Here is a 14993-nt window from a genome sequence, read left to right as displayed (position 1 = left end):
TGCCTGACGTTGGCCCTCTACATCTCATTATGCTATGGATGTGAATGTTTTGCTGCAGAAAGTGGGAAGAATACCAGATTTACTGAAGCTGCATGCGTGAATCAGATATTACAAAATGAAAAGATAAAAGGAAATCCTTACCCGTTGTACTTTCCTTAGTTTGGCACCGGCCAGAGCTGCAGCCAGCCCGGACGCTGGACTGTCCTCGTACACCACCCCTCCTTGGGTCCCCCCGGCTGGCAGGGGAGGGGCAGGTGGAGGTGTAGCGCCTGTTTGTGGTGGGGGGCCAGGTGGCGGAGGAGGTGGAGGGCCACTAGCTGGCATAGGTGCGCCCCCGACTGAAGTTACCATACCAGTTGATGATGGGTGTCCAGGAGGGAGCATGGGACCTTTGAATAGAAGAACAGATATGTATGGCTCAGTATTGTTCAGTATGCAGAATATACAATGCTAACAATATATGCTCAACTAACTAATTTTAAATTGCCTATTATTTCACCAATGATGGGTAAATGGGTGCTGAACACAACATTTGTTATTGGAAATGAAATATGTTCTTGCTTAATGCCTGTACATGGGCCTGTATGTTGCCCATGCAGAATAGGAGGATGACACTGAAAGAGCAAACAACCCCAACAGTGAATTTATTTGCCCTTAGGCCTTTAACAATAATTTTTTTGTTTGTGGGTTCAGATATGATTCAAGTCAACCAGTTGCTTCGTACTACAATAGCAAAGAACAAATACACTTTATTACCAGAATATCAAAGACTTAGGGCGGCCAATGGGTGCTCAAATCTCATCGACGTCAACCATTTACCTGGCATAACCAATGTGCAACCATTGACCAGCCAACTTGATGTCAACTCCTCACCCAACAGCTCCAACAGCCTAAAAAAAATTATTAGGGGGCACTGATAACAACAAGAAACCAATGGAAGCATTGAAGGGAACACTCCTATTGGCTGCTGGTTATTAGGGAGCGCTCTTTGTTGATTTACATTAGCTCAGGGGGGCAAATTGGGGAAGCACTCAACCAAGCAGAGAAGGAGAATTTCCAATCAATGTATAATCTACAAATCCTTTAAACATTGATCGAGAATGCACTAATTAAGGGTAAATTCCACGTTTTTACTGGAGCCAACATTTAATATATTGAAATAAAATTGACCTGTGCACACCTACCTTAACTAATGTAAACGAGCTGTGTATGTGGAAGTTCCTTCAGATAAACAAAAACAGACATTTGGCATCCTGTACAATAGCTATACAGATAAATGATCCATCATTAAATCCACTGATGGCAAAAGGAAGCAATGAAGTTACCATTGTTCATGTTCTTCCATAGGTTACTGGAAAGCCTCTCTCCATATGCCCCATTTTGTCTAAGACTGCCCTTGCCTACAGGTAACCTTCTCAGGTTTGCTTGTCCCGGCTTTGAACACCTAGGAGCTGTCAGCCTCAAAGTTTGACACTATGGGGCCCTAAATATGACTGTGCAGTCCAATAGGCACCTGAATTAAGGCTACATACACATGTCAGATATTAGCCACCCATGACGAGCAGTCGTGCTCATCTCAATGTTGAAATTGTTAATGAATCTGCCATAGTGGATTGACATGTAGGTTCTATAATCTTCACCCGGGAAAAGATATATACAGTAGACAAACAATAAACCATCCATAAGGAGAAGGTCAGTGATAGCGTTCCCCTTTGCTCTCAATGGCACCTATAAAAGCTGACTTCTGCACCAGTTTTTACGTAAATTTTTGAAAAAAATTGTTAGTACCCTTATACTTGAGGTCAAGAAAACATGCCATGCTGTAGTAACGCAGGTACTGAAACACATGTACTTACTTAATTGGGAAATGGCAGATGAGCTCAAGAAATGCGTGGTCCTCTTGGACAAATTCACATCAGATACAGCAGCGTAAGGAGGAGGTAGTGAGACAAAGTGTGATGACAACTGCGAAGCATGGGAGGGAGGATGGAAAGGTTGAGCGGGGACGGAGGTCAGGGTTCCAGTAGGGGTGGCGATGACGGGCATTTGAGCTAGAGGCACAGTTTCTAAGCAGGACAGAAAGGAACGATCGGCGACCTTAAGGTGGGATCTTGGGGACTTCATTGGAATTTGAGGGGCTTGTGGTTCTTCTCCTTGGTCATCTAGGCCTAGCTGAGGTATGTAGGGTAATTGGACCGTTTTGTCCGGACCTCCTTTCATCCTGACATTCTGAGGATCAGGAATCATAGGAAGCGTCGTCGGAACTGGAGACATGTTTTGGTTGAGCACTGGTGATGCCACTGACATGCCAGGGGAGGGGGAACGGGAAGAATAGGTAGTAGATGGAGGCCTAACAGACTGTTGAGAGGTTATGGGAGAATGGGTGTTGGAAACTAGGGGTGGGGACAGGGAGATCTGCTTGACGCTACGTGACAGAGTCCCATTGCCCGGCCATACTGGAGAAAAGGCAGAACCTTGAGATGGAGAAGGCTCAATTCCAGGAAGATTGTGTGCAAGCTCGGGGGAATCACTGCTTCCACTGGGGAGCTTTTGAGTTGGTTTATAACAGGGTCCGGGAGCAGAAGGAGAAGCCGTGGCGATAACTTTGGCATAGGAGGGTGGCAGGAAAGCACCGGAGGCAGAAGCAGCACCATAGTTACTATAGTCAGGAGGAGGTGACTGGCGGTGGGAAGAGGAGGAAGATACATTTATCTGAAGGGTAGAAACTAAAATACAAAGAAAAAAGAAAATGGGAAAAAAAACATAATGGGTGTTTATCAAGGGCAGCAAATAAGAAGAGATGGGACTGAAAGATGGGAACAGAAAATAAGAGATGGCGACATGCACAATGGTTGTTAGTACAAACTGGATGCAAATAAAACTCAAGCTGCCTTTCTTCCAAAACCACAAATAGGGGTCAAAATATATTAACAGGAATATTGTATAATTTTTAGGAAAAGCGTTAGGATAGGCGGAACACAATTTTTGTTAAGGTTTCCCTTAAAATGTATGTAAACCCTGACAATGAACTGTATTTGCTCCATTTTGCTTGGTAAAATATATCGTTGAAACTGTTATATTTATTCACCCAGTAACTAATGCAATTTTGTTTGTGGGTTTAGATACAGTTTTATTTATTCTTCTAAAATGACTTTTCACACGCTTGCCATGTTTGTATTTTATATACTGACCCTTGATTTGGTGCACTGATATCAGAGTGTTTTGTTGTATGGCACATGGAGATTTTCCAACCTGCTGGATGTTTAGCAATGAATGGGTCCGGTGACTTGGCAGCACATGCACGGCTTGTGCAAGAAACCACCATGAGCCCCATGAGCAGTGGTTTAAGTTATGGAGATATCTACTTATTTATGAATAGCCATGGTCATTATCTTTGCTGTGATAAAACCCAATGACATAATAAGCAACAAGATCATTAGGATTCAGTAAGCTTCAGGGTGATAAAACTTCAATTTAGGGAAAACTGTATAAAGAGAAATGTATGGCACAACAGTATTATTAGCCTTAATGTGAATCCATCATAGTGTCCATTCAAGGCAAAGTGTCAAGTTCTCCTGATAGGACACCTGCCTGCTAATAAATACTTACCTCCTCCACTACACTTTTGTCTTGTGTATGTGTCAATGCTTACACAAGCTTAATGTCCCCCCATTAGCATGGCAATGTTTGAGTTAAGTCATTGGCATTGCATGAAGAATGGAAGGGGAGAAGGTCACTTGCCCCCCATACCCTGATATATTGGGCATTTCTCAGTTGCAAACAAGGTAGTGAGAATAATTTCAGTGAAAAGTCAGTATGGGAAAAGCTTGGACAGTGTTTTATGAATTGTTATGGTGTGCACTGCAGGATTATTATTTACTTTGAGTGATGATGTAACCTGAGAAAGGAGAATTTCCTAACTACTCACACACAATTAGCTGTCCTGCATATTACCAAGCTGTAGTCACCTTTATTCTATCGACTAGCTTTGGTTACATCATAAAAACTGCAGCAGAAAAACCCAATTTCCCATGCAGCAGCGCCCACTTTATATTCCTTCCTAAGAATGGAACCCTTCGCATTTTTATGTATCTTATCATTTATGTATCCACTATTACTAGAAATCTGAGAGAGACTGGGTAACCCATTAGATCAGTTGATAGTCGCTCCAAACCCAAACAGACGTGCAATAGCAGACGTACACCAGGTATATAAATTTAACTAGGACTACGAGACTAGACACAGATCTAAGTGGATGAGGGAAGTATTTTCCTGACCGAACTCTCAGTGACAATGAGGGATTTTAGGAGTGCTTGGAAAGTGATTCTTCATTGATGTATAGGGAGATGACAATAAAGGGGTTTACATCTCTCCATTCTCATCATATGGGACTCAGCTCTTCCCCGCGGGGTCTGAAGTGCGCAGCAACGGAAGCAAACTTATTCCATATGTTGTGAAACTCCACCAAAATTTTTTGGGGGGGGAATGCGAGATTTGCTCAACATCATCATGTAAATTACCTACCATTATCCCCTACCTGGGCCATCTTTGGAGAGGCTATGCTGCAGGGAGCTCGGTTTGCCATGGTTGTGGTAGGCTCCTACCCATCCTGTCCCTAGTAGCCAAGGAAGCCATTTTACAAAAGAAGATACATTATGATCCTCCTACGTTGGGCCTCTTTTTTGAAAAACTATGTTATATATTCCAGATGGATTGGATAAAAGCTTTATTGGATAAGGAGTCAATAGTGGAGGGTTTCTTTGAGGAATGGGAGTTCTATATTGTGACTCTACCTGTGGCCCCATCATTTGACCAAACCTCATGGTATACAGACTCTGGGTCAGTGACTTGATAAGAAGGAGAAGGATGCCGAGCATGCAATATCACAAGCTGTCCCGTCATGGCCATTTTTTTAAACTTGCCTACCTATCTTCTTCTGTCTTTTGAAACCATCACTACTTCCCACCACTACATATCTCCCATCCTATTGTGTGATACTTCCCTCACCTCCTAGATTGTAAGCTCTTCGGAGCAGGGCCCTCTCCTCCTCCTGTGTCACTGTCTGTATCTGTCTGTCATTTGCAACCCCTATTTAAGGTACAGCGCTGTGTAATATGTTGGCGCTATATAAATCCTGTTTAATAATAAATAAAATAATAATGGCTGCTCATATAATCCTAACAATCCAGATTCCATATTCATAATATCTTAAAATTACACCTAATCCCTGATCAGTGGAGGATCCAAGTATAAGATCCCTCTAACCCAGGGGTCTGCAACCTGCAGGCCTACACATGCACACTTGTTGTAACAGGTAAAATTAAAAAAATATTAAAACTTTTAAAAGTTTATAAACTGTGTTATGTTTTGCGTCTCCAGACTATTTTTCTTTAGTGGAAGAGGAAGCAAAATGGCTCTTTTGATAGTAAAGGTTGCTGACCCCTGCTCTAACCTGCTGATTGCTATACTCCAGGTGCACTTTAAACAGCAGTGGTCAGAGCTGTGTGTGCACAAACAAAGCACAAAAGCGACCAATCAGATTGCTTTAAATATCCATCAATATATCAGTACCCCTGGGAATGGGTTAGGGGCTAATCAATAATGCTACAGCACTCCAATTATTATCATTGATCCCTAAACCATAACCTTGTCTGCCAAACTTTCATTAGCAAAAAGAAAGGACCGATAGCAATCAATCAAACGTAACCTTCAATACTGTTCTTTTATGAAGATTGAATGATATTATTTCTCTCTCCTGTAGAATCACATTATTACTTGACAGTGTTATCACACACAGAATTTGGTCCTTTCATTACATTGGCCCTGATTTAATAAAGCTTTCCAAGGCTGGAGAGGATACACTTTCATCAGTGAAGCTGGGTGATCTAGCAAACCTGGAATGGATTTCTTTGCTAAATGATTTTCATTTGCTAGCAAATGTTTTGTATCCTGAACCAGATCCATTCCAGGTTTGTGGATCACCCAGCTTCACTGATGAAAGTGTATCTTCTCCAGCTTTGGGGAGCTTTTATAATAATCAGGCCCGATGTTTCTAATTGGATACGTGCAAGGAGGTGAGCGAAGCTTAGAAATCAAGGTAATAAAAGGTGGGGAATGGACAGGTTCACTTTTACAGGGTTGCAACTTTCCTCTCATCTATATCGCTCACGCTGAAAAGTTAAATAAGTGGCAAGTATAAATCTTTCATAGAATGCACAATTGCAATAATTTAAACTAAATATTCATATTCTTGCATAAGCCCAGAAATGACTGGTACTCTTTAAAATGCATGTAAAGCCAAAAGCCTTACTGTGAAAGCCCATTCTGGTAAATAAGTCAGCGATTCCCTGTTAGAAAATGATTTATCCCAGCCCAATGGGTGATATGAGATCCATGCCCATCAGACCTATACTGTGCGACCCTTATGTGCAGGGGACCGTCCTTTGTGTAGCAGGAGCCCCTTCCATAGGGACCAGGAAAATGTCTGTACAAAAAGTTTAATTCAGCATTGTGTTAAAGGAACACTCCATTACGGCAGACACACATGCAAACACACGCACACCCACAAACCAGTGCCGCTCATCACTTGCCTGTGGTGGAAGTCCTCCTTTCGAGGGTCTCTTGGCGCTGTTGCTGCTCCATCATTTGCCTGCACAATGACATAACAAACCATTTTTATATTAAAGGACTGCCAAGGAAAAACTTGCATTAAAGAATAATTAAACCCCAAAATATAAAATTGAATAAGTAACAGCTTACTAGTCCTAGGATTTGATGGCTGCATTCATTTTACATTTTAGAACATTTTCAGCAAGTACAGAAAATACCTGTTGATCTTGCAAGAAATGCTGTGTCCTTGTCACCTCTTACTTGTTCCTGAGAGGTGAATAGGAGCAAAAAAACAAAAGAATAAACTACCGATCCCATCATCTCCTCAAAGTAATGGAGAGAACAGAAGATATGTTTGATAAATAGTCTTGGTGGCATTCAGTGCAGAAGTGAGCATAGCCAGGAGGGTTTTTTTTTGCAGGAAAACCAGGTAAAAAAAACTAAAGCATTAGCTTGTCCAAGGACAGGTAGGAAGCAATCTATAAGGGGTGTGGGACAGTACAGGTTCCCTTTTTATTTTTTTATTTTTTGCAGGCTTGCAGTACAGCCTTGTCACCACTAGATGTCCCTATTTTCCTCCAAGAATCATTGCATGTGTTATTAGCAACAATATATCTTCCAGGTACCAGTAAGAAGTATTTAGATACCAGAGGGAGTAACATAATAAAAATAATTTGCTGTAGTGAAGTAAATTAGACAGTTGTCTCTCAGGAATCGATCGTGCGGAGAGCGAATAATGCGATTCGTAATACACAGGGAGCAACACTCATTCTTTTTCCAGTTTGGATCCTACACAATCGTATTACTCACTCGATAACCAGAGCTGTCCCACAGTCAGAAAACATTGAAGCTTAATAAATGCCCCTTAAAATTCAGGAGCAGCAGAATAACGACTCGGTGAGCTTGTTATCAAAGCAGGAATTTGGGGACTATTTATCAAATTAATATTTTTTATTCTTAATAAACTTATGTGCACTGCTAGAATAAAATCAGGGGATGCCATTGGAGGGATCTCTGCTCCAGATTTCTGGTTTCACATGAGTATATGGCCAGAAAAATGTGAACACCTGACCATCGAACCTATATGTGCTTATTTATTGTTTATTGCACCCCTGCCACTCACCCCCAAATCCACAACTTTCATTCATTTCCCCAGCAAAGGCTTTTTTTTATTTAGGACCCCAGGTACTTACCTGTTTCTGCAGCCTATTACTGATCCAGCGTTTCCCAGCCATGGTTCTGTGGAGCCCTAGGGTTCCTCCAGAGATTGCTAGGGGTTCCATGAGTAATTTGTGACTCTCAGGTCAGCTTAAGTGACTGTCAGGGTGATATTCTTCCCAATGGCCTAATATGTAAGAGGAATTCTTCCCACTGACCACCACATTTATAGTAGGGGTTCCCCAAGACCTAAAAGTTATTTGAAGGGTATGCCCATGTTAAAAACACCAAGAATCGAGGTTCAGTGGTTAGCACTCCGGCCTTTGCAGCACTAGGTCCCAGGTTCGTAACTCAACTAGGGCTCTATCTGCATGGAGTTTGCAGGTTCTCCCTGTGTCTGTGTAGGTTTCCTCCGGGTACCCAGGTTTCCTCCCACATTCCAAAAATATGCTGTTAGGTTTATTGGCTTCCCCATAAAATTGACCTTAGACTGTATAAAAGAGATATGACTGAGGTAGGGGCATTAGATTGTGAGCTCCTTAGATGGACAGCTAGTGACATGACTATGGACTTTGTACAGCGCTGTGTAATATGATGGCGCTATATAAATACTGTGTAATAAAAAGAACAGCTGATCTGGTCCAATGATGTCACAGGAGGCAAAGGAAAAAGCAGGAAGCTTCCAAGATCGAGTGGGATCGGCGTGTCAGTGCCAATAAAACCTGGAGGATAATAAACCCGATGTCTGGTGGAGAATCTTCCGAGCCCATGCGCTTGACCAAGTGACTGATGTTTGATAAATTTCCATTTTATATGAAGGTTTCCTCCCTTACCCTTGCCACTATAATACCCACCACTACATTTTGGAGTGTCCGTGGAATGTTGTGCCCATCAGCCAACATGTTATTTGTGAAGTCCGGTACAAATGCTGAACAAGAAGACCTGGCACCCAATTGACCACCCAATTCAACCCCAAGGTGCTCATTAGGGTTAAGATTGGAGATATGTGCAGCAAAATTCTTTTTTCCAATCTAAACCTGGAAATGGTTTTGAGCACCCATAGCCATACTGGCACAAAAATGGGGCTTCTGCAAACCAAGGTTGGACCCATGCAATGCTTGTGTATACTGTAACAGTCACAGCACTCCTTGCATATACCTGAGATCCATTATGTACTGATCATTCAACCCAGAAGTATTGAGACCTGGGGGCATCACGAATTTAAGGAGGTATCACTATGGTGCCCTACACTCATATACATTGATCCAAGGATCCCTGCCATTGTAAAGGTACATGGAGGAAAATATAATATACAGCTAGGAAAGGGATAACTGGAGGAATGAAAGTCTGGAGTAAGGTTTTAACTCAAAGAACAAAATCATTTGCTCATCCAAGAATAAAATAAAGTTCAAACTTTGGAAAAAGTTGGTCTCCATGGACTATGGAAGAATAGAAGATTGCTATAATGAATGATGGGATGACACTTTCAGGTAATGGGAGTACAAATACTTTAAACCACATCTGTGTGTGTAATTCACTTCTCAGGTTCCCAAGTCGGTGCACATCCGCAGCGGTGAGAAGGCGGGGAGTCGAAATGTAGAAGTGTCTAAATATAAAGGTGTTAACTGCTGTTATTGAGTTTATTTTAGGAGTAAAGGAAAAGGAGAGGATGGGGAAGTTTTGTAGAGCTGCAATTTCAGCCTTCTAGAATCTTACTAAATGTCTGACGTGTCAGGAAACAAATATTACACAGATATTGGGTCAGTGATGATCAGACCCTGGGACCGGCTTGGATAGACTTTGTGCCATGTAATTGAGGGGTGCTGACTAGGGATAAGCAGAGTGAAATCCGCAGAATTTATTTCAGTGCAACATTATATCCTGGAAGCAGAAACTTCCAATTTTGCCGATTTGGCTGGTTATCTATATATATAAAATCTGATGTATGTATGTATGTATGTATGTATGTTCCACCATCACTCGAAAAATAGAGACATTTCAACCAAACTTGCCATACATATGACTGAGACTCCTGGGAGTGCACCGCTGATCTTTGTACAGCACTGTGCTATATGTCAGAGCTATTTTTGGATGTATGTATGTATGTGTGTATGTCATCACTAGGAAATGCATGGAGACATTTCAACCAAACTTGCCATGCATTTGACCGAGACTCCTGGGAGTGTACCACTCATCTTTGTACAGCGCTCTGCTATATGTCAGAGCTATATTTGAATGTATGTATGTATGTTCCACCATCACTCGAAAAATGGAGACATTTCAACCAAACTTGCCATACATATGACTGAGACTCATGTGAGTGCATCGGCTGATCTTGGTACATCGCTGTGCTATATGTCAGAGCTATATTTGGATGTATGTGTGTATGTATGTTCCACCATCACTCCAAAACGCATTGAGACATTTAAACCAAACTTGCTATACATATGACGTGAGTGCACCAGTCATCTTTGTGCAGCGCTGTGCTATATGTCAGAGCTATATTTGGATGTATGTGTGTATGTGATCACTAGGAAACGCATGGAGACATTTCAACCAAACTTGCTAGACATATGGCTGAGACTCATGTAAGTGCACTGCTGATCTTTGTACAGTGCTGTGGTATATGTCAGAGTTATATTTGCATTTATGTATGTATGTATTGCTCAGCACTGTGCCTTTTGCCTATATTTTTACATACTTTTTTTTTTGGACTATAATATAGGATTGCAATAAATAAATACCCGGGCAATGCTGGGTAATCAGCTAGACTTTATATAAAAAAGTAACACATTAAGCACGGATTTTGCACATTGCACTTGTTAACAGAAATATATAGTTAAGAAGAATGTTTGCTCAAAATTTGAATAAAAACAAACTATAAATAAAATGTAAAAAATTATTTTTAAGCAGACTATTACATTTTAGGTATGAATATTGTAATTCACTTATAAAATGCTTTTAGCAATCCTATTACATAGAGATGCATAACTTTGGTCGACATGTTTCATAGACAGCACCTGCTTCATCAGGGTCAAAGTCAGTTCAAGTTTTTGTAACAGGCCATGATGGAACAATAATATGCGTTACAGATTTTAGACGCATACAAAGCTTGAAAGCCCATTTGAGGGTCAGCATGTTGCTATTGAAAGGTTTCATTCTCTCTGGAAAACAGGGGGTATATTTAGCATTTATTTATGGTGCAGACATGGCTAGTGAGACAAATTCTTTTACAACAGCATGCTTGCCCAGGTATAGCCACCCTGCGAGACCTACAAATACCTGTAATTGTGCCATTAAATTACAGCTAATAAAGCTTTTGGTAATGATGTGACAACAATGCTGCACTGCTCCCAAATTCAGAGTTGCAGCTCTTTTGTAGGTTGTGCCTATCATCATTAGTGATTATTAAGCCTGTCAATCAGCACCTGGCCACACCCAGTCCCACCCACTACTTTATTGATTGACAGTACTGAACCCCTCCCGCTATGATCTGCATTGTCTGGGAAGGGGAGTGTGTGAGATACAAAAGAAGGAGTTTTTTACTGCACTTTAAAAGGTTTGTGCATCAAATAGATTTGGGACTTGTTTAGATTGCCACACTAAACCCTTTAGTTGTAATTTAATGCCCATAGTTTTGGAATGGGATGTCCAACAATCTGATAGAAGTGTGATGGCCAAATGTCTGCAAACACTTGTTCATATATTGTGTAACTGGAGAACAAAAATGTAATAAATTGTAGCTGTGACCAGTCCTGGGATTTGCATTAGTGCATTAGTTTTCCCTTTGTCCTCCTTTTATTTTCTCCTTGTAATCCTGCCAGTAGCACACTGCCTTTACTAAGGTGACAATGCTTAGCCAATGCATTATATCTATGCTGTCACACTAGGATCCTGTTCACATCATCACAATTTTAGTAACATACATTTTACCATGCGCTTTACATGTTCATAGGATATAGTGCTATTCATTTTGAATGCCACCTGATGCACCTTGCAAACAGATTTATTCTGCAATGCACCACAGTACCATGCATTGCAGTGTTCTTCATTAATGCATTTTGGTCCTGATTTATTAAAGTTCATCAATGAAGCTGGGTGATCCAGCAAACCTGAAATGGATCTGGTCCAGGATTGAAAACATTTGCTAACAAATAGGTAATGATTTTTAGGAAATCCATTCAAGGTTTTCTGGATCACCCAGCTTCACAGATGAAAATGTATTCTCTCCAGCCTTGGGGAACTTTATTAATTCAGGGCCAATAAAGTGAAAATACAGAACAACTATGTGAACAACCTCTCAGTGTGTTAGGACTACAGAACACCTTCTGTTTTAACATATTTCCTGATCAACCTGCAGAGTACAGAGAACTGGACTAGCAGGATCAACAAGTATTTTTTGTTTTTTTGAAGATAAAACCAAACACATTTATTGGTTTATTGAACAACCCAAAAGGGGGCAAATAACAGAAGTACACTGTTTGGTGTTGCACATTTCATAGCACCCCAATGTACGGGTCAGATCCTCCGAAGGTTTCAGGCTTCCGGTATTAATATAAGCAGTCAGGTATTTGAGTGGAAAGGTGCAGACAGCTGCTAGTTTATTTCAGGAAGGAAGAGGTTAACCACTGCAGCACAGACAGCAATAACAACACCAAACAGCTGCTGATTCGCTCTGCCTTGGGAAAGTTTTAATCACTCAGAAGATTGAAATTAACCCCTTACAAGCACACAAATCATCCGCAGCACACGGAGGAGCTTAATCTGCGGATAATAGACAATATATATAATAATCCATATAAGATATTATTGCTATTATAAATTATATACTATAATTTGCTATTATAATACCCAAAATCTACAATGAGCTAATCTCAGCTACAACATTCAGGAGAGAAAGACAAGACATGAGAGGAAATAAAAAAATGTATAATAATCTTTATAAATGATATAGAGTTTGGGATTAAAAGTACAATTTCTGTGTTTGCAGATGACACCAAACTATGTGATGGAATTACGTCCATACAGGATGTCTATAATCTACAAGCAGACCTGGATGTACTGCTTGATTCGGCAGCCAAGTGGCAAATGACATTTAATATAGATAAATAAAAAGTTATGCACTTGGGAGCTAACAACATGCATGCTTCATACTGTCTAGGGGGAATACATTTGGGGGAGTCAGAAATGGAAAAGGATCTGGGGGTTCTGGTAGATCATAGACTTAATAACAGCATGCAATGCCAAGCTGCAATATCTAAAGCTAGCAAAGTACTTTCTTGTAATAAACTGCAGAGATGGAGATATAATCCTGCCCCTGTACAAAGCATTGGTCAGACCACATCTGGAATAGGCAGTCCAGTTTTGTGCACCAGTTCACAAAAAGGACATTGTGGAATTGGAGAGAGTGCAGGGAAGGGCAACTAAACTAATAAAAGGAATGGAGGAGCTCAGCTATGAGGAGAGATTAGCTGAACTGAATCTATTCTCCCTTGAGAAGAGACGTATAAGGGGGGATATGATCACCCTGTATAATATATATAAATGGTCCAAATAGAGAACTCTCTTCCCAACTATTCACTTTGAGATCATTACAAAGCACAAGGGGGCATCTAGAGGAAAAGAAGTTTAAGCCTCGGATAAGGAAGGGATTCTTCACTGTAAAGTCTGTGTAAATGTCGAATCGGCTCCTCAGAAGTTTCAGCAACTACTATAGATTGCTTTAAAAGAAAGCGGGATGATTTCTAGAAGCACAGAATATAACTGGGGATTAAGGCTTTAAAGTAAAGATAGCAGGGACTACTGATCCAGGGAACATCCAATTGTCCCATGGTATCAGGAAGAAATTTTTTTCCCCTGTTGAAGCAAATTGTACCAGGAGTTTTGTGCCTTCCTCTGGATCATAGAAGTTTATATCAGGGATATGTTTATAGTGGTTGAACTTGATGAACTTATGTCTTTTTTCAACCTGACTTACTATGTAACTATGAAAAAGACAGGAAAGGAGAGGAGAGAAAAAAAAAGAGGAAAACGGTGGAGAAAAGATACAATTAAGAAAAAGAAGATAGAGGACAGGAGAGGAGAAGTAAAAAAAGAAAAAAAAGAGGAGAGGAGAAGAAAGAACAAGTATAGAAGAAAAATAAGGAAAGGGGAGAAGAGAAATAAAAAGTTTCAAAAAATTAATAAAAAAGAATGAAAGTGCATCATCTCTTCCATCTGTCTCTTCCTATTCAGAATGATAACTCTTGTACCAATCATAGATTTGATCATTTTAATGATGTTTTATGTGATGTGACTGTCACAAAGATAGAGTTCAGTCTAGTTGAATGACCAGAATCAGAAATCCGATTGTTCCTTCTAAATGACAAAGGTTGTCACATTACCAGATCAGGAGTCTAATAAAGGTGACACTCACCTCCTCTGTATTTCCATTTCATCTGGCGAGGGTCCATTCTGAATACTGGGGGCTTGGCGTTGAGCTGCAGGACCTAAAGATGTGGAAAAAATACAATTTATTAAGAAATATCCCAACACGGGACTAAATGATATTGATAACTGATTTATTTTATCAATTATTTCATATTTTTACATTTTCTCATTGTGTTGATGTTATGATATGATCTCAGACAATTGTGAAACCACAGCATGCTGCCAGAATAAATAATGTGTTCTTATTCAATCCTTCAGCTTGCATGTGATCACTATGGCTTATACATCGGGAATTAATCAACGATTTGTAAGAACCAAAGCATTCAATGACAAGTAGGTTTTATAAATTATTGCTCCTGGTGAATTCAATGGTTGGTTTGTACAGGTCTCCTAATAAAACAATGACTTCTACAACGTAGTGGCTACAATTGCACAGCTGTCAAAATAGGAAATGAATAGGAAAGAAACAAATTTTATGAGCGAACTTAAAGGGGAATAATCTATAAATCGAGCCCAAAGTATTGATTGGCAGCTGCTAAAAAGATAATACAAAACATATTCTTAACATGGATCATCACACTGAGAAATCATAATACATATATTGTAGGTGGAAAATGTTAAAGTGAACCCCGGCTTTGGCCATGTTGGACATGGGCACTTTACTTGGCCCTCCCCAACAGTAAATACCCAACGCCCTTTCACTCCCCAACCATTTGTTTCAGCCAATGAAAGCAGAGGAAAGCCCTCTGTAAATTATAGTTTACACAGGATCATGGAATTCCCGTGTAATATTCCTG

General features: G+C 40.4%; 1 protein-coding gene across 14 annotated transcripts in view; it reads right to left on the bottom strand.

Moving 5' to 3' along the window:
• Positions 1-14993, bottom strand: part of EVL (Enah/Vasp-like) — a 92169-nt gene that overhangs the window by 12085 nt on the left and 65091 nt on the right. For 11 of the 14 annotated variants that reach the window (XM_072428812.1, XM_072428811.1, XM_072428806.1 and 8 more), the window contains exons 4-7: positions 14183-14255; positions 6591-6649; positions 1857-2726; positions 142-389 (exon numbers count right to left, since the gene is read on the bottom strand). In XM_072428812.1, coding sequence (XP_072284913.1) covers positions 142-389; positions 1857-2726; positions 6591-6649; positions 14183-14255 — 1250 coding nt within the window. The remainder of the gene's footprint in view (positions 1-141; positions 390-1856; positions 2727-6590; positions 6650-14182; positions 14256-14993) is intronic. The other 3 variants (XM_072428818.1, XM_072428819.1, XM_072428820.1) reach the window with 1 other exon arrangement.

Source organism: Pyxicephalus adspersus, chromosome 12 (genome assembly GCF_032062135.1).
Source record: "Pyxicephalus adspersus chromosome 12, UCB_Pads_2.0, whole genome shotgun sequence".
In the NCBI taxonomy this organism is placed as follows: domain Eukaryota; kingdom Metazoa; phylum Chordata; class Amphibia; order Anura; family Pyxicephalidae; genus Pyxicephalus; species Pyxicephalus adspersus.
This window is presented reverse-complemented; position numbering and strand designations above follow the sequence as displayed.